The 25,776-nt window shown below is 54.3% G+C and overlaps 2 protein-coding genes across 4 annotated transcripts in view; one reads left to right on the forward strand and one right to left on the reverse strand.

Annotated features, from left to right (window-relative positions):
* The window catches only part of MVK (mevalonate kinase), a 101,745-nt gene extending 89,195 nt beyond the window's left edge, over positions 1-12,550 (reverse strand). For both annotated transcript variants that reach the window (XM_045534594.1, XM_045534595.1), the window contains exons 1-7: positions 12,488-12,550; positions 11,417-11,508; positions 10,431-10,578; positions 7,219-7,363; positions 5,262-5,417; positions 2,769-2,872; positions 2,134-2,179 (exon numbers count right to left, since the gene is read on the reverse strand). In XM_045534594.1, the coding sequence (XP_045390550.1) occupies positions 2,134-2,179; positions 2,769-2,872; positions 5,262-5,417; positions 7,219-7,363; positions 10,431-10,578; positions 11,417-11,494 (677 nt within the window). In that variant the 5' untranslated portion in view covers positions 11,495-11,508; positions 12,488-12,550. The remainder of the gene's footprint in view (positions 1-2,133; positions 2,180-2,768; positions 2,873-5,261; positions 5,418-7,218; positions 7,364-10,430; positions 10,579-11,416; positions 11,509-12,487) is intronic.
* A 235-nt stretch (positions 12,551-12,785) lies between these two features.
* On the forward strand, positions 12,786-25,127 carry MMAB (metabolism of cobalamin associated B). 2 transcript variants are annotated; one of them, XM_045534596.1, is made up of 9 exons: positions 12,786-12,976; positions 14,434-14,495; positions 16,202-16,295; positions 19,095-19,152; positions 19,799-19,871; positions 20,110-20,207; positions 20,530-20,594; positions 22,420-22,479; positions 24,700-25,127. In XM_045534596.1, the coding sequence occupies exons 1-9, from the start codon at positions 12,861-12,863 to the stop codon at positions 24,791-24,793; spliced, it is 720 nt and encodes a 239-aa protein (XP_045390552.1). In that variant the 5' UTR covers positions 12,786-12,860; the 3' UTR covers positions 24,794-25,127. The 2 variants fall into 2 exon arrangements, with proteins under 2 accessions (XP_045390552.1, XP_045390553.1); XM_045534597.1 differs by lacking the exon at positions 12,786-12,976 and adding an exon at positions 12,994-13,352.
* The last annotated feature ends 649 nt before the right edge of the window (positions 25,128-25,776 follow it).

Consider the following 25,776-nt stretch of genomic DNA (forward strand, 5'->3'; position numbering starts at 1 on the left):
CGGCCGCATCTTGATCCGCTTCGCACACAATGCATTTTGTTACGGAGAAGCAGCGCGGGGTCCAGGGGAAAAGCTCCCCCTTCGAGCCGTCGGTGGGGTTAACGCGGAGTCCGACCTCCCGGCTGCTCAGAGGACCCGCCATCTGCTCGCGGGGACACCCTGCAGCAAGCAGCGAAGGCCACTTTGCTCTGTGCTCTTGTCCCTGGCCCCGCTGTGTTTCCGAAAGGCACCTGTGACTGCCTGCCCTGCTCTCCCAGTGCCACTGACGTGCTGGCCGGCTCCTCCCGCAAAAGCAAGAGCTCCATGAAGCCCGGACTTTGTTTTGCTCCTTGCTGAGGCCCCAGTGCCCAGCACGTAGTAGGTGCTCAATTAGATTTGTGGACTGGCTGAATAAACTCAGGCAGCAAAGCGCTAAGCACCTTATAGACACCGTCTCTGACCTCGGGCTCAGGATCCCCGTCATACACATGAGGAGCTGGAGGCCTCGGGAGAATAGCTCACCTGAGGGCACCCAGCTGGCAGGTGGCAGAGCGGGATTCAAGCCCGGCGTGTGAACCCCAGAGCCCCCGCCAGCACACTACCAACAACAGGCCACCCCCGCCTCTGCCCCACGCTGAAAACCCTCCGTTGTTCATCCCGATCCCCCAAGCACACTGTGCACGCGGGGTGCCCAGGGCATGTCTTGCAGCTTCCCAACCCCGGAGCCTGATCCAGTGTTTAGGATACGAGTGGCCCTCGGGACTCACTGAAGCAATGAAGTGCCACCGCCTCCGTGAAGGATTCCCCAGACCTGCAGAAGGATTTAGGACACCACTCACTGTCCTCCAGAGCAGCTTCAGAACTCTCTGGCTGCTTCTCTCTGACCATGACAGTTGTGACTGCCTCCCCCAGCAGACTGTGGACTCCTGGGGGGCAGGCCCAGGCATCTGGGAATCCTCCACGCCCTCCCCTCCGGTTCTGCCTGGATGGGACAGCCGGCAGGGCCAACCTCCACCCAGGCCCCCGGGCTCCGCTGGCAACGAGTCCTGAGCAGGCAGCAGACGCTGCTCCACGCTGCTCCGTGGCTCCCCTGAAGAGCAGGGCTGGGCACCGAGGGTGACACTGCCCTCCAGGGGATACTGGGCAATGTCTGGAGACGCTTTTGATCGTCATAACTGAGGGGCACTCTGGCATCCAGTGGGTCGAGGCCAGGGGTGCCTGTAATGCACAGGACGGCCCCCACCACAAAGAATGGTCCAGCCCCGATGTCAACAGTGCCAAGGTCGAGAAAGCCTGCCGCAGAGCCTAAGGAAGGTGGGCTCAGCCTCTGGAAGCCGACAGCGCTGGGACAGGAAGATCCCCGAGGTACACGGCACGCCAGGCTGCTGAGTGCCAGCAGAGTAGCCCAACAGGGCTGGCAGCGGGCCAGGACCTGCTGCTCATTTGCAAGGAGGACGGTCCCGGGACTCTCACGGAGGTGGCCTGGGACAAACGATGCCAGGCAACCTGAATTAGGGTGCAGGGAACAGCCAAAAAACCTCCGTCTTGCCACGTGTTTAATTCCCTGCACCCAACACAGAACAGGGTGTTGAGGTTTACTATGCACGTGATTCCAGCTGCTCCGGAGGGAAGGGGTGTAGGAACATATGAAACACGCTGAGTTGCCAAGCGTCACCTCCGCTCTGACCCTCACAAACCTGCCTGGCGTGCCCCCGTCGTGGTGACTCTCATGTTGTTTTGTGGTGGCTTTTGTGAGCATGTCTGTCCCTGGTCCCCTACCTTCCCGGCAGACTGAGAGCTCTTGGAAACCGCGCCCAAGGTTCACCTTTATGTCTCTAGGCCCGAGTCCAATCTTGTTTACAAAATGAATAGACGAATGAATGAATCAATGAGCAGCCAATGGGTGGGGGCACAGCCACTTCTTGGAAGGTCAAAGGACAGACATGTGTGACTTTCTCCTCTGACCTCTCTGAAGGGGAGAAGGAAAGTGCGACTGCCAGGCACTCCTCACTGCCAGTGCACGGTGAGGGCCGGCCAGGGACACCCCCGTGCCACGTGGCATTAATACTTCCCAAAGATGCAGAACACGCCCCACGCCGGACAGACTGACACGGCCATGCTGGAATGTGCTACTCTACCCGCAGATTTAGTTACCTCTTTAAGGGTGAGATCTTCCCCTGCTGGTATCGGAGTGCTCCTCCTAAAGAGAACAACAAGCGGGTCAGAACTGTGGGGAAAGCTGTAGACTTTTGCCTCTTGGCAGAGACTGGACTTTGGGTCGGGGTTAGAGTTCTGCCCCATCCAGGGAACAGGCGGAACAACAAAACTAGTCATCTCAGCTCCGGTTACAAAAGGTCCGGGACGGCAAGAAGGTCCCCTCAGCTCTGCCAGGAAGCTATCACCAGGCCATGGGCTCACGGGTGCCTCTCTTCCCGGCAGGCCACCTGGGGAAGGTGGGCCAGGACGCAGGAGTCCTCGCCAGAGGGGAGGCCGCCCGTGTGGTCTGCGATCTCTAGGGCAACGGCTCGGCAGCTCGACCGCGCAACCCCCTGGGGCTCACAGAAGCTGCAGTTTCCCGGGCCCCAGCTGCACCCCCAGAGGTTCTGGGTCAGGGGGTGTGAGGTAGACCCCCCCCCCGCAAGATTTCTCCCATTTCCCCCCTGAAACAGGAAAATGCTATTTTCCTCAGAATCCATTGATTCTGATCACGTTAAACCAACACAGATGCCCGGGCATCTACGATTGCAGTGAGAACTTTAAAGATAAAGCAAACCTGAGGCGGCACCTACCCCAGGTGCTGACGGCATTGTCCACTCCGGAGGGGTTCCCGTGAATCACTCTCTCCCCCTGGAAGGCCCACTTGTTAATCAATTCCAGACCCTGCTCGGTCCACCTGAAGACACAGAAGTACGCCTTTACCGTGGTGGGGGTGGCAGGGGTCACAGCCTGTGCTCGGTGGAGGCCAAGAGGCAAAGGAGCATGGGCCCCCGAGCTCAGAAAGAACAAGACAGCTCTGAACCTTCTCTTCCCTCTGAAACCCGCCTGGAGCAGTGGAAAGAACCGGGCTTCGGTTTCCCACGGTCCTACTTTGCCTCTTACCAGCTGAGTGCCTCTGGGCCGGCACCCAACCTCTCTGAGCCTCACTCTCCCCAGCTGGAGAACGGAAACTCCACCCTCCTCGGAGGCCAGTTGCACGTGTGTCCAACGCTGGCCAGGCTCCTTGCAAGCCCTGCGGTCAGCAGGTGGCAATCACTGCCATAACAGCCCTCTGCCTAAGCACCCGCACCCCAACCAGCCTCCCTTTAAGAAGAGCTAGCAGGCTGGGCACGGCGGCTCACGCCTGTAATCCTAGCACTCTGGGAGGCCGAGGCGGGCGGATTGTTTGAGCTCAGGAGTTCGAGACCAGCCTGAGCAAGAGCGAGACCTCGTCTCTACTAAAAATAAAAAGAAATGATTTGGACAGCTAAAAAATATATATAGAAAAATTAGCTGGGCATGGTGGCGCATGCCTGTAGTCCCAGCTACTCGGGAGGCTGAGGCAGGAGGATCGCTTGAGCCCAGGAGTTTGAGGTTGCTGTGAGCTGGGCTGACGCCTTGGCACTCACTCTAGCCTGGGCAACAGAGCGAGACTCTGTCTCAAAAAAAAAAAAAAGAGCTAGAAGAGGTGCAAATGCTTCCAAAGGCCCTGCAAGTAGGTCCAAAGCACAATCATTATAAATTCGAATTCTGGGTGCCCTGGACACCCCTGGTGGGCCAGGCTGACGCCAGCCATCTGTGGCTCCCTCGCAAGCTCCACGGAGCAGGTGTATGCTCACAAGCGGTTTGAGTGACAGACCCAAAACACACGAGTAAGGAACCGGGAGAAAGGTCAGCCCCGTCCCCTCTTTGCTGCCAGCTCTCGGCTCCTGGGGAGGGAATTCTGGGGGTTCCCTTCCCCACTAGACGGCAGAAGTCACGGGTGGTTTAGTGATGTCTGAGAATGGCATGGCTCAGTGGCACTCAATGGCAGAGTGACAGATCACACAGCGGCCCCACTGTGAACGCCATTCTGCCACCGACTCGTGGGGCATCCCTGAGCGACGGCTTCACCTCTGACGCTGTTTTCTCATCCGTCAGACAGGGACGGTAGTGTCGCTCTCTCAGGGGCTACGGTGACATGAAGATGACGCACACGTGCTTTGTATAACGGCCGGGAGACAGCGTGTGCTCCCCGCCAGAGGGACCACCTGGGATCGGGGCTCCTCGGTGTACTCAGAGCCCAGTCTGACCACTCCTGTGCTGTGGAGCCTTGAGCAAGTCAATCACCCTCTCTGAGTCTCTTTCCACATCTGTCAATTGCGGATGTTTTTGGACCTACAACGCCCAAGGTAGCCGGGAGGCTATGATTAGTGAGTTCCCCCGGTCGATGCTGTGGGAAGCATCGTGGTAGATGCCTTCTCAAAGGGCCCGTCTGCTGGAACTCTCTCACTGACCCTACAGGGAAGGTGCAATTATTCTCCTGTAACTTACAGAAGGGGAAACTGAGGCTCGGCTGGGGAAAACAGCACCCTGAAGATCACAGCACCACTCCCTGCTACACCAGAACCACACCTGCAGACTGGGAGCCCAGGCTCTTAACCGCTGAACTCTACGGTGCCAGCGAGATTCCCTCACTCCTGCGTTCGGTGTTTATTGAGGAGCTACCACGGGCCTGTGACTAAGCTCACGGCAGGGAGCAAAACAGACTTCTCGGAGCTTGGAGTCTGTTGGAGAAGGTGGAGGTCAGTAAGCAGTCGGTGTTTAACTACAAGCAGTTACGCTGCAGTAGTTAAGTACAAAGCGATGGTGCTTCTGTAAGACCAATGCAGGCCCGACGGGGTACACCTCATTCTGACTGCGGGGGGCCGAGGGACAAGGGGCAGTCAGCTAGGCAAGCTGAGGGGAGAGCATTCCAGCCACAGTGACCAGCTCGTGTAACTCACTGCCCTCTACGTCCGGACTCAGGTTCTTCCTGCCACCCCGTGGGCACCTGGACCCCCAGGCTGGGGCAGCAGAGGTGGCTCAGTGCAGGGGAGGGGAGCTCAGGCTCTGGATTCCGACTGCCTGGGTTCAAACCCCGCTCTGCTGTCACTCGCTGTGCAGCCCGGGGCCAGCCGTTTGGCCCCTCGGGGCCTCAGCTTCCTCACCTGTAAAATGGCCAGCATGGCAGCTCTCACCGCACAGGGTGGCGGGGGGTCTCAGCGGAGAATGCACACTGGGGTCCTGTCGCACAGGACAATGACCAGGGCGAGGACCGTGATTACCTGCTGACGTCGTCCCCGTCCTTCAGCGGGTTTGGGATCTCCTCGCAGGCCGTGAGGAGGGCGGCTGCCAAACACACGGAGTAGGCCGCGCTAGAGCCCAGGCCCGCCCCGGTGGGCAGCTCCGACCACACCACGATGTCCAGGCTCGGCAGGGCCCTGAAACACAGCAGGGAGCCAACGTGACTCTCCTGGAGAGGGGGAGGTGGCGCGAGGTGCCAGCGCTGAACCAGGGGCCGAGGCCCAGGGCTGGACGTTGACAGGCCCTGACTTAGCGTTTGGCCCGGATTTCCGAACTGGAGACTTCGCGGCCCCAAAGGCGTCCCTACTGCACGGCAGGGACTCACGCTGGAACACACAACCGGAAAACAGGTCCAGGTTCATTTGAATCACTGCGGTCCAGCCAGAGCTCCTCCTAAAAGTGCCCGGCAAACCGCCAACCCCTTCATCCAACCTTCTTCCTGCCCCGCCACACGACGGGCTCTCCCGTGGCACGGGCTGGACCCTTTGCCTGCGACAGTCTCATGCCTCTCCGTTCCCCAGAGACATGTTCAAGACCTTATCAAATGTCGCTTCCACTGTGACGCTTTCCCTGGCTACCCACATAGGCCGTTCCGGTCCCCTCCCAGGCCCCCCGGCCCGCGACTGCCCTCCACTGCCGCCTCCTCACAGCACACCATGACTGCGTGTTCACGGGAGGCCTCTCCCACCACAGTGTCCTCCAACCACGTGTGACACGGGGCTGCTTGTGACCACTGGAAAATTCGGCATCGCTGCATCTTACACATATTTCCCCCACGCGCGAACTGTCAAACTTCGTGTTCAGTAAATTCCACTATGTACTTTTTCCATTTTTTTCCAAATATAAAAATTATAATACTGAGTGTGCCTTTTCCAATTACATGTGCCCACCCCACCCAGATCGGGAGATTCTGGAATGTCCCCCACCCACAGAAGGGGACACGCCCCTCTTAAGTCAAAAATCCCTGCTTCGGACAGCAGGCGTCAGGCCATTTACAAATGCGTCCTCAGCGTAGCGCCCGGCCACCGAACCAGCGTCTGCGGCTCGAGGGAAGGGCAGCCCTTGATGTTTTTCCCTGTGGGTTCATCATATGCCAGTTACAGTGCTAGGCTCATTTTATATGTATTTCTAACCCTCCCTGTAGTTTTCTGGGAAAATTACTTTTAATGATAATAGCTAACATTTCTCAAGCTGCATGCCAAGCACTTTAGATAAATTAACTCATTTAACTTCGTAACTACCATGTGAGGTAGGTGCTGTTCCTATACCCATTTTACAGATGAGGAAGCTGAGGCTCGGAGAGGCTAAGCCCCTCAGGCAAGCTAGTAAGTGGCACAGCTGGGGTGTGAACAAATGCAGTCCGCCCCTCAAGCTCCTGCTCTCTAGTGCAGGTGACACAACCCCAGCAGTCCTGGCCCCTCCAGGAGCCGGCTTGCCCAAGGGCACGTAACCCAGATCTTATTGTAAAGGGTAAAGGGAACACGGGCTCCACTCTGCTGATCGAGGAGTTTCTCATGAGCCAGTGAGATGTGGAATGAAGGTACTGCTACAGGCAGGCCACGGGAGAGGCCACACCATGGATCCGAGAATGGAATTTGGCTTTGGTTCTACTGCATCCAAGAGACCAGGGAAGGAAGCGTGGGGTTAAGCTGTAGGTGTCAGTATTAAAGTGGACTGAATTAGGTTCCAGCCCTGCTAACTTCACCTCCCTGAGTCTCAGTTTCTGCAGGTGTAAAATGAGGACAGTGCCTCTGTCCCGGGGCGGCTGTGAATGGTAAAAGCATTGCCTGGCACACGGTGGGGATGGTGGCTGCTGTTCTTAAAAACCACGAAGGGAGCGTGTGCCCTCGCCAGCAGTGACAGGAACAGAAACCCTTCCCGTTTCTCCGTGGGAGGCGGAATCTGGACCCCTTCCCCAGACCACGCCCGCACACACACCTCTGCTTCTGGCAGATGGACAGGTATAAGTAAAGGAAGGTCAGCACAGCCAGGCGCTCGGTGACAGCACAGTCCTCAGGGAAGCATGCCACCTCCTTTAGCTTCTCCACTTGTTCTGGGGTGGGTGCTGTGATGTCACCTTGTCCTGTCCCACAGGCAAACAAGCAAACACAGGTGGGTGAGGGCACTTTTATAAACTACAGAAAACAGAAAATCGAGTAGTCATCGGAATCAGAACGTGGATGGACGTGAATTTACGGTCCAGGCACCACACCTAAGTGTATCCATCAACTTCAGGCAGACTTGGGTTTGAATCCTGACTGTGCCATTTACCGGCTGTGTGGCCTCGAGCATGTGACTCAACCTCTCTGAACCTCGGTTTCTCTATTTTGTAAAATAGGGATAACAACAACATCCACTTCTCAGGGTTGTCATGAAGATAAAGTTAAATAAGGGATGCAAAATTTTTAGCACAGCTCCTGGCCAAGTAGTAACTGCTTAATTGATAGTTTAAAAACACACACACACTGCTAGCTTAACAATTAAGGGCCAGGGTTTTACCTTCCATTGCAAAAAACCAAAATCAAAATCAAAGGGAGTATTAAGTCATTCCCCAAATATTTTCCTCTCCCAAAAGACCATTAGTGAGAGTAGGACACTCAAATAAAACCGGTAAACACGAGATGTTCCTTGTAGAGGAAAGGTGAGGTAGGAGGTTTTTTTCCAGTGACGTGTAAGAGCTTGGGCCACTTTCCTGGGAGACACCGAGGAGGCAGAGCAAGTCTGACCAGCTTTCCTCTACAAATCACTGCCTGAGCCTCAGGTCAAATTCTAAAGGGAATGGGAAATGGAGCTGGGTGTGCCTGGTTAGGAAACTTCAGGGCACCTATTAGGTGCTCAGTAATTACGTGTTGAATGAATTCATGATACATCCAAGACAGCCAAGCCAGTGACGTTACTGAGAGCCCAGATCTTTCAGAGCTCTGTGATGGAGACGGAACAGTTGTTAGGAGCCTGGGCTCTGGGGGTTAGAGACACCTGGGTCTGAATCCTTTCTGCACCACTAACAAACTGCGTGACCTGAGCCATTTCACCTCGGAACCTCAACTTTCACAACTGTATAATGGGGATGAATAACACCGCCTACAACATGCTTATCAGTGCCTGGCACACGTAAATGCCTCATAAATATTCACTGTGTTTCTTACTATTAGGAGGGAGCAAAAAGACACTGAAAGAAAGATGGTAAATCCTTGCAACCTAGTAGACAACGTCTCTAAAGGCTCCAATTCTTTTTGTCACCTGCTCGAAGGAGACTAACAAGCCCTTTCCTACGCACTGCACTTGGCATTGCAGCCCTGGCGCCCACCTCCAACCCTCTGAATCTTCACAGCAGTCTCAGTCAGACGACACAACTCTGCCCACCGAGGCCCAGGGGGTTAAGGGACCTGCCCAGGCCTGCACAGGGAGTGGGAGTGTTCTGAGACACGTCCCACCACACCTGCCTGCTTCCCTCCCGTGCTGCGGACTATAAAAGTAGCAGCTGGTTCTCAGGGGACATTTCTGGCCTGGTTGGGCAGCGCCGTGTATCACGGAAAGCAAGTTTCAGGTGCCCTGGCTGGCCGTTTGCTGACGCATGCTCCAAAGCAGTGGCTCTGCACTGAGGGTGACCTTGGAATCACCCAGAAACCCCTCTCACCACCACTACCCACTCTCAGTAGAAGAGGGTTAGGGCCAGGGATCCATCTATATCCGTAAATATTAAAACAACAGCAACCAAAACCTCCCAGATCATGCCAAGGCACAATGGGGTTGAAAATGGTTGCTCTAAAATGAGGATTTTTAACTCTTACTCCACGTCCATGCAGCATATGGGAGTGGCTCTGGCTTCTTTTGGGGAGCAGGAAGCAGGTGTCCAGGGTTCAGGTGCAATTTGGGGAAAAAAAAAAAAACAAACCTAGAAAATTCTCATTTGCCCCCCCTGGCTGAGAAACGCTGCTCCAAACAACAAGGCATCAGCCCAGAGAGGACAAAGCAAATTGAGAACAGAAAACAAACTCCAGCGCTGGGGCAGGCAGCGACTCCACTGCTGGAAAGAGCTGGCCTGCTTATGAGTGGACGAAACATCCCCAATGCTAGCAAAAATTAGCACAGAGGCCTTTATTTATTGGCATGGAAAGACAGTCCTGACACAAAGAAGAAAAAATACACATTTCTGAATGGTTTATATGGCCTGACCCAATTTTGGTTAAAAAATAAGACATTTCCCTATCCCAATCAATCTCACTATCCATCAGAAAATAATACAGAACGATTAATACCAAAATGCTTAGAGTCATTATTAGGGGGAAGGAGGGCAATAACAGGTGATTTTTTTTAAAATTTTTACTTACAGCTGCTCAGTATTGACTGTATTTTCCAATAATAAGTTTAAGTTATTTTTATGTTTAATATATTTTTTTAAGAGACAGGGTCTTGCTCTGCTGCCCAGGCTGAAGTGCAGTGGCACTACCACAGCTCACTGCAGCCTTAAACTCCTGAGCTTAATCAATCCTCCTGCCTCAGCCTCCTGAGTAGTTAGGACTACAGGTGTGTGCCACCACGCCCAGCTAATTTTTAATTTTTTTGTAGAGCAGGGTCTTGCTATGTTGTCCAGGCTGGTCTCAAACCTCTGATCCTCCCATCTTGGCTTTCCAAAGTCCTGGGATTACAGGCATGAGCCACTATGTCTGGCCATTTTTTAAAATAATTTTTAATTACACAAGATGCTAATACATTCTCCCTGTTAAAAACATTACAAAGGATAAGGCTCTTTTTGCCCACTCCCCACCTGTAGGATCCTCCCAGAGAAACTGATCACTATGGCCAGTTTGATGCCTATCCCCTGAGATCTTTTTCCATGCATTTATACACACACTTATACATAAATATGTATGCATGCTGTTTGCATTTTTTTTCACTCAACAACAGGCCTTGATGATCTGTCCACAACAACCCACAGAGATCCAGTGCAACACTTTACAATTTTAAATTTTAAAATAAATAAATAAGCAAAGCTAATTTTATGAGGTCAGGATAGAAAACACCCCTGGAATAGCTGGCCTCTGGCTCCCTTGGGGACAGCCTGGAGTAACTACCCAGCTGCCCTCCTTCTGCCCTCTCTTCAGGGCCCCAGGCTCTTCCCACACCTGGGTTCTCCTCCTTGTACCTACCCAGAAAGCTTGCGTCCAGCAGCTGAAGCCTGGCCACATCCCAGACCCGCTTGACACCAATGTTCGGTAAGTGGAGGCCCACTTTCCCATTGCTGTGGGGTTCAAGCTGGAGGAATGTTCTCAAGTTCAAGGACACAGCCAGTGCTACCTAAAGAATAAAGGGCAAAAACAATAAGCCTGAGGGTAGGTGGCAAAGGGGCTGGTGCCAATGTGCTGAAAAGAGAGCAAATTATGGCCTGCAGGCCACTGCCCCCATGCCCTTGGCAGACACTGCTAAATAGCCTGGCACACTCTCCCACTAAGCCTGGGCACAGCCACCACCAATCAATTAAGAGTTAATATCCACTTACATTTGCCTTTCTTATGCAAAACGTCAGAGGTTCTCAACACCAAGGAATTGCTTCCCCTCAATCACCATGTTTTCAAAGAGAAATGTAAGTTAGGGACATTAAGAATGGCAGTTAGAGTAGAGGACAGAAAAACTATGAGCTTTGGATTCAGACAGACTTAGGTTCACTCTGAGCTCTACCAAGGTGTATGGGACCTTGGTCAAGTTACCAATTCTCTCCTAAGCCTCAGCTTCTACTACTGTAAAACAGGATAATAAAAGGATACAACTACTCAGCAGGGTAGTTGTAAGGGTTAAATGAGGTAATGCATGGGCTATATCATCTTTCCAATTTCTAAACATCTGAGCGTCCCAGAGCTCAGTCCTCAAACCTATTTTCTTCTCCACCAAAGCTCACTTCCTAGGTGATCTCATTCCACTTGCAGGGCTTTATATATCATCTTTTCACTACTACTAAGTGAAGCCAGAAAAACCCTTCAGTGGACAAAAGACCTATCTTTTCCTTGCCTGGCTGGGGAGAAACTGACTTCTCTAATTTGCTCCCAAGCTATGTCTCAGAGCTTCCTTATACCTTCTTGCAAGATTAGCGTCAGGGAGAAGTAGTGCCCAATCCTTGAAGGCTCTAGGGGCTTTTTACCTTGCCATGGACCACAGCATGTTCTCCATGAAGAATGACTTTCCCCGGAGCAGACACCAGCAGGACTTCTGACAACATGGCTCCTGGGAATCCTGAAAGGGAAAGCCAAAGAGAAGAGCAAAGATCCCCAGATGTTAGAATCTGCAGGAAAAAAATCTTTGTTTGTTTATTTATTTTTTCGGTAACCAGAAGAAGACTGAAGGAAGAGATCTTAGGGAATGCCTAGTTCAAGCCTATCATTATAACAAAAAAAGCAGTTACGATCCAGCACTTGCTATGTACCGAAAGGCAGCACAGTGCAGCAGTCAACTGGACACATCAGACAGATCTGGGTTCAAATCCCACCTCTTCCACTCCAAAGGAATGTCATCTTAGCTAATTCACTTAAATGACTGTGAACCCCGGTTTCTCCACATGTTATATGGAGACACAATAACTATACCTACCTCAATGGGTTGTTGGGAAGGTTAAGTTAATACAAGGGAAACACTTAACAGTGGCTGGCACATGGTAATCACTCAATTACTGATAGCTACTTATTACTGGCTCTGTTCTTGATTTCAGCTTTCACTACTATTTAATACTACTTCTGTTGAACGTAGAAATTCAAATAAAATCAAAGACCAGGAAGAACTCTCTCCTGGACATTTAGGCTGTTTCCAATGTGTCACAATTACAAAACAAGGCTGCACAAAACACCTGCTGCGCCCCGTTTTGCACACTTACGTGAGGTCTCTGCAAAACAGAGTCCCGGAAAGTGGCTTGCAGGGTCTACATTTTCATAAACAACTCAAAACGTATGCTAAACTCTTATACTAAAACCTCAATCGCACTACGAGCCAAGTACTGTCGTGATTCCCCTATCTTTAGGGAGAGAACCTAAGGCTCAGAGCGGGGAAGCCTCTCTTGCCTGTCGGAAGTTCAAAGTCACTGTCAAGATTCGAGGTTGCCGACCCCTCAGGACGGAGTCTCAACGTTGGGGAAACTGAGCCAGAGAAGCTGGGCGCCTGGCTCAGGGTCGTCCTGGTCTCGGACCTCGCGCCCCGCGGTCCCGCGTCCCCAGCCTCTCACCTGTAGCCGCCGCCACCCCTCCTGGCCGGACCCGGAGCAGCTCCTGTGTTCTGGCGTCCCAGACCGCCCCTGTCCCAGGGAGGGGAGGCCTCTTCCTTCTAGCCAATCAGAGAGCGCGAGCCGGGAGTCCCTTCACCAATTGGCTTGAACATTAGCCAATAGGTGTTGTAGCCAAGCCGCCGAGGGTTTCCCCGCCCAGCTCCCTCTACGAACCAATGGGAAACAAGTAATTGGGAGTGTCCCGCCCTGGGGCGAGAGCTACGGACCAATGGAAAATGGCCGCTGAGCGGTGGCGCGGCCGGCTGTAGGTGGAGTCACTCCGGGGCATGGACGGGAGCCTGGTGGGGTCAGCCCCCGTCAAGCGGCCCGGATCATGGCTGTGTGGGGAGTGGGAAGCCGCCTAGGCCTGCGCAGGTGCCTCCGCGCCGGCAGGCTCCTGAGTCCCCGTTTCCAGAGCCGCGGCCCTCAGGGCGTGGAAGACGGGGACAGGTGAGTGTCTGGCTGGGAGGGTAACGAACACCTGCCTTGAATCGCGGTGTGGTCGCCATGGGTACGTCACACCGCCGTGAGGTCACCGCGGCAACCGCCAAGTGACATCCCTTCGCGGTCCTGACGTCACCATGGCCACGGGGGCAACGTGAGCGCCAGAGACCAGGAATTCCGTGGACAAGCCGGAGCGAGGCCCAGCTATCATGAGTCAGGGCAGGGCGTATCCCACGTGGGCCAGGGGGGCCTCAACTCGGATTTTGACCCGTCTCCGAAGTAGTTTACACTCCTAGGCACAGATACGCCACCACGATCTGAAGATGGCTTTCCTCATACAGCTTGCAACTTGCACCCGACCCAGACCTCAGAACCTGGAGAGGTACCACGGATTGATGGATTCATATAGTTCATAGATCCAGTGATTTGACCTTTGAATAACCTTGCAATGTCACGTTTTAATTTTGAGCTATATATTTGTTATCCTGTTATATGAAAATGCTAGTTTTTGAACCCTGTTTTGGCAAATCTTTGTTTCTGCGTATACTTGAAACCTCATAGAATGGAAATGGCCCAGGTTTCTTTCCTTCCAGGTGGAGTAGAGGGTAAGAGTTTAGGTAGGATAGAGTTTACAGTTTGCCCTCTGGAGTGGGACAATCTCGGGCATGTATCCCAGTCCTGCCTCTTCCTTCTTGGATGCCCGAGGAAGCTGGGTCTGACTCTGTAAACTACAGTTTCCTCAACAGTAAAGGAAAGAAAGGTAATAGGTAGTACCTATCTTTGGGGCTGTGGAAAGACTCCAGAGATAATTCCAGAAGATAATGCCTGTAATCCATTTAGCACAGTGCAGGGACTATGGTTAAGTGATCCGTTCTTTTAGCAAATATTTATTGAGCATCTACCTTGTGCAACGCACTGTATCAGCTACTCTGCAGACATAGATGTGGGCAAGACACAAAGCTTGCCTACAAAGTGCTTGCAACTAGATGGGTTGGGGGGAAAGCCAGGCAAGGTGGCTCACGCCTGTAATCCTGGCACTCTGGGAGGCTGAGGCAGGAAGATTGCTTGAGGTCAGGAGTTCAAGACCAGCCTGAGCAAAATCGAGACCCCATCTCTATTAAAAATAGAAAATGTTAGTCTGGCATGGTGGCACAAGCCTGTAGTCCCAGCTACTCAGGCGGCTGAGGCAGGAAGATTGCTTGAGGCCAGGAGTTTGAGGTTGCTGTGAGCTAGGCTGATGCCCCAGCACTCTAGCCCAGGCAGCACAGCAAGACTCTGTCTCAAAAAAAAAAAAAAAAAAAAGAAGGGAGGGGAGGGGAGGGTGGAGGGAAAGATGTCAACAAGAAGTTAGAAGTAAATCCTGCCTCTGAGGTTACAAGCCACAGTCTGGGACCCACTGAAGGAGGGGTCCCTTTGTGTAAGCCATCCCAAGTCACCACCTCTTGATGTCTATTTCTTATTAGGCTACAGCCTTCCTCGAAGACACCCAAGATCCCAAAGATCTACACCAAAACAGGAGACAAAGGTAGGGTGGGGACAGGTGAAAAATGCAAAGAAATACATATGGCAGACACCATTTTATAGTTCTTTCAAATTCTTTGCAGCTGTTAAAAAATATCAATGTATATATTACAAAAATGTGACATGAAGTGAAAAACACCCAAGATAATATTAAGTGATAAAAGCAACTTGCCCAACAATCCATTTGGATAAAAAGTGTGTGCATATGTGTGTGGAGACATGCGCAGAATAGTCTGAAAGGTTACACCTGAGATTGTTACCTGGGAGACAGAGTGAGTTGAGGGGGAAGGGAATGAACAGAAGGGCTTTCATTATTTACATACTTTTATCCTATCCTATTATTTTGTATAATGAGCATATATTACTTTGATAATTTTAGAACTATCAGAACATGATGTTGTACAGAAAAAGGTAAGATGCAGAAGAATACGTCAGTATGATACCATTTTTTGAAGTTTAAAACCATGCAGATCACAAGTATATATTGTGCGAGACTGGTGTCTACAAAAAATAGAAAAATTAGCTGGGTATGGTGGTGCCTAACCGTAGTCCCAGCTACTCAGGAGGCTGAGGCAGGAGGATCCCTTGAGCACAGGAGTTTGAGGATGCAGAGAGCTATGATGACCCCACTGCACTCTAGCCTGGATGACAGAGTGAGACCCAGAGTGTCTCAAAAAAAAAAAAAAAAAAGATCAAAATGGTAAATTTTCTGTTAAGTATATGTTACCACAATAAAAAAAAATACAACATGCATAGGAATAACAAACACCAGATGGTATTGTTGATGCCCTCCAGCCAGACCTCCAGCAACAGTCTGTAGTCAAACAAAGCTAGGTCAGTTGCCTCATTAGAACAAGGCGTGGGGCGGCTCAGGAAAGGACATTAGGACTGGGTGTGCGTTGGGTGGTTTGGGGGAGGATTTAAGGAAGTGGGGGTTGCTCTGGATTTGATGGTGTCAGGGAGCAGAGCTAATTCTGTAATAAGGTATCTAAGTAGTTTTTCTATAGCAGGTAGAAGGGACAGAGGGGTGCTAAAGCTGTCATGGATAAAGATGCAGCACTTACATTAGCCAGGAAAGGGGGACGTTTGTTCATCTGTTGTGGCTTGGACTATGTTCTGTGCTCAGACATGATTGCAGAGTGGCCTTGTTTGGGCTTTGATCCGTCGCAGCCATAGGGCCTGTCTCAAGGTGTTCTGTGAAATGGTTTGTGTTCAGCAGACCACCACCTACCTGATGGTGCCAGGGTGGCTCCCGACTGTCAGGGGCAGTTTTCGCTTTCTCAGAGGTTGGGGGAGAAAGACAGAGGCTGTGACATGGGCAGAGGTGCAGAGAGCTTTGATTTCATTTGAAATATTACTATAATGATACTGCATATATAATATACACTCATATGTTTTATTTCTTTAGCAGGATGGTTAGTACATGATTTTTAAGTGTAAAATAAAAGCCTATCAGGAAAGAAGTGAGGATAGTGGTTACTCTTGGAGGGTAGCAACTGAAAGAGGGTACATGGGGGCTTCTAGGGTGTTGGTCGTGTTCTATTTCTCGAGCTGGGTACTGATCACAGAGTCAGTTAGTAGCGATTCATCAACCTGTACGCTTATGATTTGAGCACTTTTCTGTGTATATATTATACTTCAAGTTGAAGGTTTTTAATAAAGCAACATATCACAAAATCTTAATTTAGGCGGCTCCACATCTTTTCACAGGGTTTTCTAGCACCTTCACTGGAGAAAGGAGACCCAAAGATGACCAAGTGTTTGAAGCCGTGGGAACTACAGACGAATTAAGTTCAGCCATTGGGTAAGGAAGAGGAGATTGGCCTTGAGGCTGAGCTTGAATTGGGCATCAGTAAATGTGAAGTTCTCGTGAGTGCTGGGCAGTCCTGCAGGTTGTCACCCCTCAGGGAACTTGGCTCAGCCTGGAAGCACAGGCTGGTCAGCTCCTCAAGGCTGCCAGGTGACAGACACCTTTCTCTCTGGCCCTGCCTGCTCCTGTCCCAGCTTTTGTCCCAGGCCCTGTGAAGCTGCCTTCCCCCTCCTTCCCTGCTCCCTCACTTTCCAGGTGAGCCTGTGTATGCCATTGAGGTCCGTATATTAAGTGAAAGAGGTGAGTTAGTATAATATACAGTACATCAAATGTGATCCCTTTTGTGAATATTTTTGAAATAAGCCTAAGTTTAGAAGGTTGACTCAGGGAATCAGTGAGGACGGGCCAGGTCGTGCTGTGGAACAAGCAACCCCCAAATCTCACGGCTCATGACACTGAAGGTGGATTTCCTGCTCCTACTTCAAGCCCATCACGGGATGGGCGTGTTTCTGCTCCACGTGGCCTTCACTCTGGGACCCAGGCTGGCAGGACAGCCTCTGTCTGGGACGATACCAATCACTGTGGCAGAAGGAAAAGAGGTCACGGTGAAGCTCACAGAGGCTCTTAAGGCTTGTAGGGGAGTGACACCTCCAATCTACTCACATTTCATTGGCCAGAGCCAGTCACAAGGACACACCTGACGTCAGTAGGGGGGAGAGGCGGCAAATATCTGAGAACGAGAGCACAGTCCACCACGCGCAGCAAGCTGGTAACAGTGCGAGCAGTGACGATCTCGAGTGCTGGCTCCTGAGTCTGAGCCGTGGCCGAGTAGTTGTGGGCGCGTGAGAATCAGGCAGAGCTGGGTTCTAGTTCTGCACCACTGCTGACTGTCTCTGGCACTTCAGGCAAATCACCTGGCCTCTCTGAGCCTCAGCTGACTGTTCTCTCAAATGATTGTAGAATAATATCCATCTCACTGTGTTCCTGTGAGGATTAAATGAGATAATCGCATGTGTCACCCTTAGGACAGTGCCTAACACCAGTAATAGTAACGTTAGCTATTGTCGTTGTTATTATTCTTAAGACCTAGCTGTTTGTAGGTCGGCCTGACTAGGTGAGATGTTCGAGACAGATGATGGGCAGAGTAGGCAGACCCCTGAGTGTGGGGCGAGGGCTGGGGCGGGCGCAAGGTGAAGCTGGCAGAGGGGAGGGAGGCCCGTTCTAGCATCAGCTACGCAGAACCTGCCGCTCAGCAGCCGTCGTCTCTCTGTTGAGGTGGGGCAGGAGGTCAGGGAAGCCTCAGCTGTGGATCCCGCCATTGTCAGAGGGTGACCGGGCATGCCCTGTGCCGGGCACTGCTAAGCAGACAGCCTCGGCCCTGCCCGCGTGCAGCCACAGCCTGGGGGGCGCAGGCAGACAAGACCTGGGCAGTGACACGTGGTGGGCCCTGCCACTGGCCTGGGTCACGGAGCGTCCCTCCATGAGTGTCAGTGAGCAGATACATCTGGACGCCTGCTGTGAGCCAGGCCTGGGCACACCGCCGTGCGGAGGACAGGCTACTCCAGCCCCAACAGCCCTTACAGTCCAGACTCGTGTGGCCTCCTGGATCCTTGAGTGCAGCCTTTTGACCGAATCCTTTTGACCGAATCCCTTTTCATAAAGGGGCCGCACTTGGGGGTCTGGAGGGCCACACGTGGCTGAGGCCGCAGGTTCCCCAGCCCTGCGTGAGGCAGCGAATCACATGTTTATTTGCCTCGTTCTAATTGTAAGACGTGCCGGGAAGATGTGCAGGTTACTCTTCATTTGCCCTTTCAAATCCGTTCTCCACCCTGCTCTTCGCCCTTCTGTGCCCGGGAGACTGACCTTGCTGACCGCATCACCCCGATGCCCTGCTCTGCTGGCTTCCGGGTGGGTCCAGCCGGTGGGAGGCGCCCGCGGGAGATGGGGGAGTGAGCGGAGAGAGGTTTGGGAGGGTGTATGACCCCGTCCCACAGCGCGTGTGGCTCTTGTGGCAGCTGGGCTCTCTCCCTAACTGTCTCCCTGCTGGGGGGCTCCTGTCGGTGGCTCCAGGGTCAGTGGCATCTCCCTTCCTCGCCCCTTCAGCCTCCTGCCTTTGCCAGTCTTTGCCTGTGGCTCTGCCCGCACCTGTGTGAAGAGTCTCTTCCCGAAGCTCTGCTCCAGGAGTCCTTCCAGTGCGCCCCTGTCTGTCCCCTGCCGGGACCCTGCCTGCTGCAGGGTGGGAATGCGGCATTCAGAAGGAGCCCGAGCCAGGGTTCCGACCCGCGTCTGGGGCAGTTCGCTTTCCCTGCCCCACCTCGCCTTACCAGGGAGCCCCCACCCAGCCTGCAGAGTCCCACCTCCAGCATCACTTCCTCTAAGAAGCCCTCCTTGTCCCCCTAGTTGAGCCCAGGTTAGCTTCTGTGGCCTTTTCCTTCCGGGCACTGATGTCAGTTTGCACCTTCACCTTCGGTAGCGCGATATCCGATCCACGCCTCCCTCTCCTGCCGGACAGAACCTGCGTCAGCTTGAATCTCCTGGGCCTGGCAAGAGCAGGTGTTCAAACAGGAACTGTGGACTAGAAATAATAAGTATAAGAAAAGGCATTTCAAGAAACAAATATTCCATCTAAATGGAAGGTTATAATGTTGTTATTGTCAGCAAGAAAAATGACATCATGGCTCTTACAGCTAAATTGGCTAAGTAGCCAACCACCTGAGAATCTATTGTCTCCCAGCAAGACGGGGCCTGGGGACATTGTATTAGAGGCAAACTCTTTTTCCTTTTTCTTCATAGGTTTGCTATGGAAGTAATCGAGGAAAAGGGCCACACCTTTGCTGAGGAGCTTCAGAAAGTGAGTGACATGGTCTCACCCCAAGCTGGGGTCTTTCATCCCTGAGTCCTGCGAATCCCAGAACTAGATTCACCATCCAACCATCACTTCCCCTTTTTGTCACCTGGGGCTAGTCACTCTTCTTCTGTGAGCCTCAGTTTCTTCATCTGTAGAATGGGGACAGAGATAATCCTTCTTCGCAGGTGAGTGGTGAGGTTTGTACTCAGCGAGGAGAATATAAAACATAGCCATTCTCAACCCAGAGCAATCTGCTCACCAGGGCATGCTGGGCAATGTCTGGCGACATTTTTGATAGTCCTATCTGGGGACAGGGGTGCTCCTTGCATCTAGCATGTTGAGACCAGGACCAGAGCTGAGGAGGTTCCTCTTGGCCAGCACAGGGACACCTGACACCCATTGTCTGCACAGCCCAGCTGTCCCTGTGGGAGCCTCTTCCTCCCTCGGGCTCCAAAAGAGCTGCACCGTGTCCCTGCTCCAAGGAAGACATTGTGCTGAAGGTTCAGAGTTTGCCATTAAATGTCAGCTAACACGACGTCTAGCTCTTGCATGCTTTGCCCATGTTAGGTGGCTCCTCTACACGTGGAACTATGTTATCTCCGCCTGGCTGCCGTTAGACCTTCACTCACACCTTCTGTCGCTTCCCCAGATCCAGTGCATGTTGCAGGACGTCGGCTCCGCCCTGGCGACTCCACGCTCCTCGGCCAGGGACGCTCACTTGAGTAATGCTCTGGGCCTGCCCTGGGTGTTCGGAGGGTTGCAGGGGGGACTCTCCTGGTTGTTACCGCCTGGGAGCCCGGTCCCCCAGGGGCCCACAGGTGGCCCAGTCAGCCTTGTTCGTTCCCCTGGGAGGGAAGTAGTTTGCAGGACACCCAGGCCGAAGGGATGTGGGGTGGTTGCCTTCGTGGTCTGGCAGGCAGTGGCCTCATGGCAGCGTCCCTCTGCTCCCTGACTCCTCAGAGCACACTGCATTTGCGGCGGGGCCCATCCTGGAGCTCGAGCAGTGGATCGACAGATACACCAGCCAGCTGCCCCCGCTCACGGCTTTCATCCTGCCCGTAGGTACTGGGCCTCCTCACCCTGGGGCGGCTATAGGTCAGGCATATTGACAGAAACCCATGGGCTCTGGAAAAGTCCCTCTTGTTAGCTTTTAACGGTGACAGCAGCTATCCCCTGGTCCCCTAAGTTCCTCCAGGTCCTCACTGGTCCTTCCCCAGCCCTGCCCACTCTGGAGGAGGTGCTCAGTGGTGCCTCAGCAGGGTCCCCTGGAGGCAGAACACTGCCCAGTGGGGGGACTGGGGACAGGGCCTGGATGTCCCTGTCTGCAGGGGACACACCTTCCCAGCCCTGCCCCAGCCAACACCCGATTTCTCCTTTCAGTCGGGAGGCAAGAGCAGCTCTGCGTTGCATTTCTGTCGGGCCGTGTGCCGCCGCGCTGAGAGACGGTAAGGGAACCTCCTCGCGAGGGCAGGCGGCAGGCACAGCAGGGCCGGCCCTGCGCCACCCGGCTGCTCCTCACCAGACCTGTGCCAGGCATCTTCGCTGTGCCAGGCGGGGACCAGGACAGAGCAAGTCCCTGTTCTCAGAGCCCTGCGTTCTGGAGGGGAGACAGTGATTCATGGTCAAAGGGAGTAACAGAGGATGTACTTGCACGTGACTCACAGGCCCAGAGGGGTCTGCCTTTATTCTGCCCCCTCTGCAACAGGAAGCCACTGATGAGTTCTATGCCGTGGCGGGGGGGGGGGGGGGGGGGGGGGGGGGGATGTGGCATGAAAGGCCCGGGTGGCTGCTGGGTGCAGAAGGGACTGGAGGAGCCTGCGTGGCTGTGGGGGGCTCAGGTGGAAGCTGTCAACAGACCAGCCACCCACTGCCCCAACCCCTCCCCCAGTTCAGGATTGGGAAGAGGAGGGACCCCCAAAAGCTACTTTCCAAGGAAAATTTAGAAGAGAAATTACAAAATCTCCATTTACACCACTCACAGACCAGGCTGCCACCCAGACCCACAGAGACATAGAAATGAAGTCCGGCTTTGACCCCACAGACGGGGCCATGCCAGCACCGTGTGTTCATAATGTCATTGATTCCTCATGGTAACCCCGGGAGAGAGGCGGTGGCGGCCCCTACTTTTACAGGACTCAGAAAATGAGCTCAGAAAAGTGACATTGTAGCCAGGGTCACCCAAGTGGTCCATGGCGGAACCCAGATCTAAGCCCAGGTCTGTCTGGTCCAAACCCTGAGCTCTTTCCACGGTCCCCCATCACAGAGGTTTGGTCACTTCTGAAAAGCTCTTGGGCCCAGATAGTTCCTGAGGGATTGTGGGTAACAGAAAGAGCTTTGGCTTCAAAAGAAAAAATGTCATTTGTACAAAGCCATCCACATCAGCAGTCCTCATGATAGCAAAAAATTGGAAATGACCCAAAGGCCCACCAGAGGAATGGCCGGGCAGAGGATGGGTCCTCATGACACGTCGTCAGGTTGCGGGGCCACAGCAATGACAAGCGTGCAGACTGCTGGTGAGATGGGGACATGCACACGGTGAAGGAGCTCCCTGCTGAGTGCGAGGCACCCGCAGAGGCAGCCTAGTGCACACCCTGCTGGGCCCCTAGCCAGTGTGTGGCCTGGGACAAGGACAAGAACCCGGAGGCCGGGCTGTGGGGAGAGGGCCTCCAGCAAGGGTCATGCAGCAGGGTGATGTGCTGGAAAGGGCCAGCAGGGGCCCACCACGTCGCTGGTGCCCAGCAGACGGCAGCCCGCTGGCTGACAGTCTGCACGTGGCGGCCCGGACGGCGGGGAATTCGGAATCGTGTGGAATTGGGGCTGGGTTTGCTCGGGTCTTTGTCTCCCCTGAGAAGTCGCTCTAAGTCATACACAGAAGCGGCTTAGAGTGGTAGCCCCTTGGGAATTAAGGGTCAGCCGCCCCGTTCCTTTGCGGGTGGAGTCCGACCTCCCCACCCAGGGAGGACCCCGGCCCCCGGCCCAGTGGCACAGAGGCTGCAGGCTGTGGTGTGGTACAGCCCGCCACCCTCAACTCCCCGCTGTCCTCCAGCCCTCCTCGGCCAGGCCCTCCTGTGATGTGCCCAAGGAAAGGGCGGTTGAGTGGCCCGTTTAGACCCGCTGGTGATGGATTTTTTCCTCTCTAAAGCCGGCTGAGTTTGTGCGGGTGCAGGCTGAGCAGTGGCGGGTGTGAGGCCAGCCAGGGTTTAGGACCCGGGTCCCAGAGCGTGTTGAGCACCATGACGTCACGTGACCGTGTGTTTCCTCCCTCCCCAGCGTGGTGCCCCTCGTCCAGATGGGAGAGACTGATGCCAACGTGGCCAAGTTCTTAAACAGGTACTTGGATGGAATTGGGAGTCTCTCTCCCCCCAGAAAAGGCACATTCGTGGGAAATAACAGCAGTGCGGCGGGCCCGAGGACAGCGCCCAGCAGTGCCCATGCACTCACTCTCGTTCACTTACGGTCTGTGAGCGTCGGCCGAGTGCCAGGCACCCCGCTGGGCACGGGGAGACAGCTGTCAACAAGGTGGACGCCGTGCCTGTCCCGGGAAAGTCAGGATCTTGTTGGGAGAGGCTGCTGGGAAAACCAGGAAGAAAACCCTAAGTGTGAGGGGACAGTGCAGGAGCAAGGGGCACTCCTGGAGGCTGTGCCCAGAGAAGGCCTCTCGCTGGTGACCGACCAGGGGCCCAGGAGCCAGGCCCGCCCTCAGCCAGTCTCCCATTGCCTGAGAGGCCCTGGGGCAGCGTCCAGGCTGAGCTCAGGCCCCTGTGCAGGACCCAGGGAGCCAGGCCGGCCCAGGGAGGCCTCCCTCTGCCTCGTGGTCGGCCCCACGGCTGGCACCACCCCGGGCCCAGAGCCTGCTGTGCTGGTTTCCCTCCAGCCCCGCTCGTGCTGTACCCACGCGGGAAAGCCAGAGCCCAGGGGCAGCAGAGAGCTGGGGGAGCGGCAGGAGTGGGGGCTGTGTGCCTGGGAGTGGTCCTGGGTGTCCCGACCTCACAGCCGGGTCTGGCCCCTGACCGTGGGCACTCTGCCCTCCGGGACAAGGCCTGGCGTCGATGGGTCCTGGCCAGCTCCTTTCCTTCGAGAAGGGGCGTCTCCCGGGCGGGTGAGTGAGGAATGGCTCCATTTCACCTCCGAAGCCGCACCCCTGGGCGGCCTTTCTGGTCCCGTAGTGTGTCGTGGGCCAGGTCAGGTCCTCCTCTCCATGGGGCTTCACAGAGCCAGGGAGGAACTAGCGTGCTGCCGCGGTCCGGGAGGGGAGGAGCACCCAGGCAGAGCCTCCCCCTGTCCCCAGACAGCCAGTGGTGGGGCCCTGACCACAGGGAAGGGGGCAGGGGAGATGGAGGAGCGTAGGGCGAGTGCTGGGCATGGGGCGAAGACCGTGGGACAGCCAGACGGGGGAGAGCTCGGCTGAGCCCAGCGTGAGCACTGAAGGGCCAGCGTGGCCTCTGCTCTCACAGTTCTGTCCCCCACTGCCCCAGCACAAGGCCACACGTGCAGATGCCTGTCAAAGGAAAAATCTGGAGGGGCTGGGCTCCGTCACTAGAATACTCTAGGCCCGTGCTTCTCAACCAGGACATTCAGTGATGTCTGGAGACATTGTCGGTTGTCGCACTGGGTGGTGGCAGCAGGATGCTACTGGCATCTAGTGGGTAGAGGCCAGGGATGCTGCACGGGACAGCCCCAACCACAAAGAATTATCCAGAATGTCAGTAGTGGTGAAGTCGAGGACCCTGACTAGGGCCCTTGTACTCAAAGTATGGCCTCCTCAGTCCAGTAGGGTCAGTCAACCAGGCAGGCACTGGACACGCAGAACCCCGGGCCTGGCCCAGCCCTCCCAAATCAAAATCTGCACGTCACTACGATCCCCAGGTGAGACGAGTACATACACATTCCAGCTTGGGAAACACCCAAACCGGTCATTCAGGTGAGCCCTGGTCACTCAAAGGTGCAGAAACCGGCTGAGCACCGTGGCTCACATCTGTATCCCAGCACTTCGGGGGGCCAAGGCAGGAGGATCACTTGAGCCCAGGAGTTCGAGACTAGCCTGGGCAACATAGCAAGACCCTGTCTTTACAAAAAATTTTTTAAAAATTTAGCTGGCCATGGTGGCATACCTCTGTTGTCCCAGCCACTTGGGAGACTGAGGTGGGAGGATCACTTGAGCCCATGAGTTCAAGGTTACAATGAGCTATAATGGCGCCATTGCACTTCAGCCTGGGTGACAAAGCGAAACCTTATCTAAAAAATAAATAGGCAAAGAAACCAGCTCAGAGAGGGGTCCAAAGTCACCTGTCCCACAGGGTGGGGGGAGGCAGCAACCTCGCCCTGCAGGAATGGCCCCAGCCCTGGCACTAGCGTCCGGCCCTTGGCTCTCACAGAAGCTGGCTGAGTGCTATCCATCAAGCCAAGATGGCCGGGCACCCGCCATCCTTGCATGGTGCTCCTGGGGGCAATAATTTGTATTTCCTCCTTGAAGGCTACTGTGGGAAGATCCAGTTAGCATTGATCTCTCATTTCAGATCCTTTTGTTTGTTTCTCTCTCTGCCCCACCAGACTCAGCGACTACCTCTTCACGTTGGCCAGATACGCAGCCATGAAGGAGGGGAAGCGAGAAAAAATCTACAAGAAAAGCGACCCATCGGACTGAGCCTGAGGCCTCTCGAGATAACAGAAAGGGGGAGTTTTGTAGACCCCGCCACAGCGATGGCGGGGAAGGGAAGAGCTTGCCCTTCCCGTGTCCTGGTTCCCGAAGATCCCCCCAGAGGGACAGGAAGCAGGCCTCTGTCCCGGCTGGGCTTTGTGGCACACCCCCTGCCATTTCCCTCCAGGGCCCGTGGCCCTCTGAGGATGCTGCCTGGCCCCCAGGCGCCCCCCGATCTTGGAGGGAAGTGGGAGCGAACTCAGTGTCGCCAGTAAGGACAGTAAAGTGGCACAGCGAGAAGGAGCCCTGTGGAAAAGTGAATAAAAGTGGGAAGGCTTGAGCTGTGTGTGTGTGTGTGTGTGTGTGAGAGAGAGAGAGAGAGAGAGAGAGAGAGAGAGAGACCCCCTCCCCCTGCCAGCTCCGGTTGCTCAAGGATTTGGAATGGTACCAGAGGCCCTTGGCAATGTAATTGTGATTTACCTGTGCCAAAGGGGCTTTAAATGTCACATTCATAAAGGGGAAGGCGGACAGGATTTGGAAGTTCAGTCCCCTCTGAGCCACCCGTCACTGCCAACGTGTGGGGGCTGGGCGGCGGCGGATTGACAGGTGAGGCCTCAGAAACTCCGGGCTCGGGTTGAGCGTGTGTGCAGGGGTGCAGCGTGGAGGATCCCCGCTAAAAGGGATGGAGACCCTGGTGGGACCAGCATCACCGCTTAAAGGCCGCACCCGGAGCGGAGGGTCCGAGGGGAGCGAATTCAGCTTGAGAAAGCGAGGTCTTCAGTTTCTGGCGAGGCTGACACTGACCAGACTGACTTCCCTGACGTTGCACTTGGCTGGTTTATGCCTCAGATCCATGCCACGGCGCTATTTTATTTCACTTGTCACCACTGCTCCCTCCCGCTAGGAAACGACACTGCCAGTGCCAGCTGTGTCCTTGGAAGGAGGATATTTATGAAGGGCAGAGAGGCAGCCCAGAGAACCTAAAGATT

The sequence above is a fragment of the Lemur catta genome, chromosome 21 (genome assembly GCF_020740605.2).
Source record: "Lemur catta isolate mLemCat1 chromosome 21, mLemCat1.pri, whole genome shotgun sequence".
Taxonomy (NCBI): Eukaryota; Metazoa; Chordata; class Mammalia; order Primates; family Lemuridae; genus Lemur; species Lemur catta.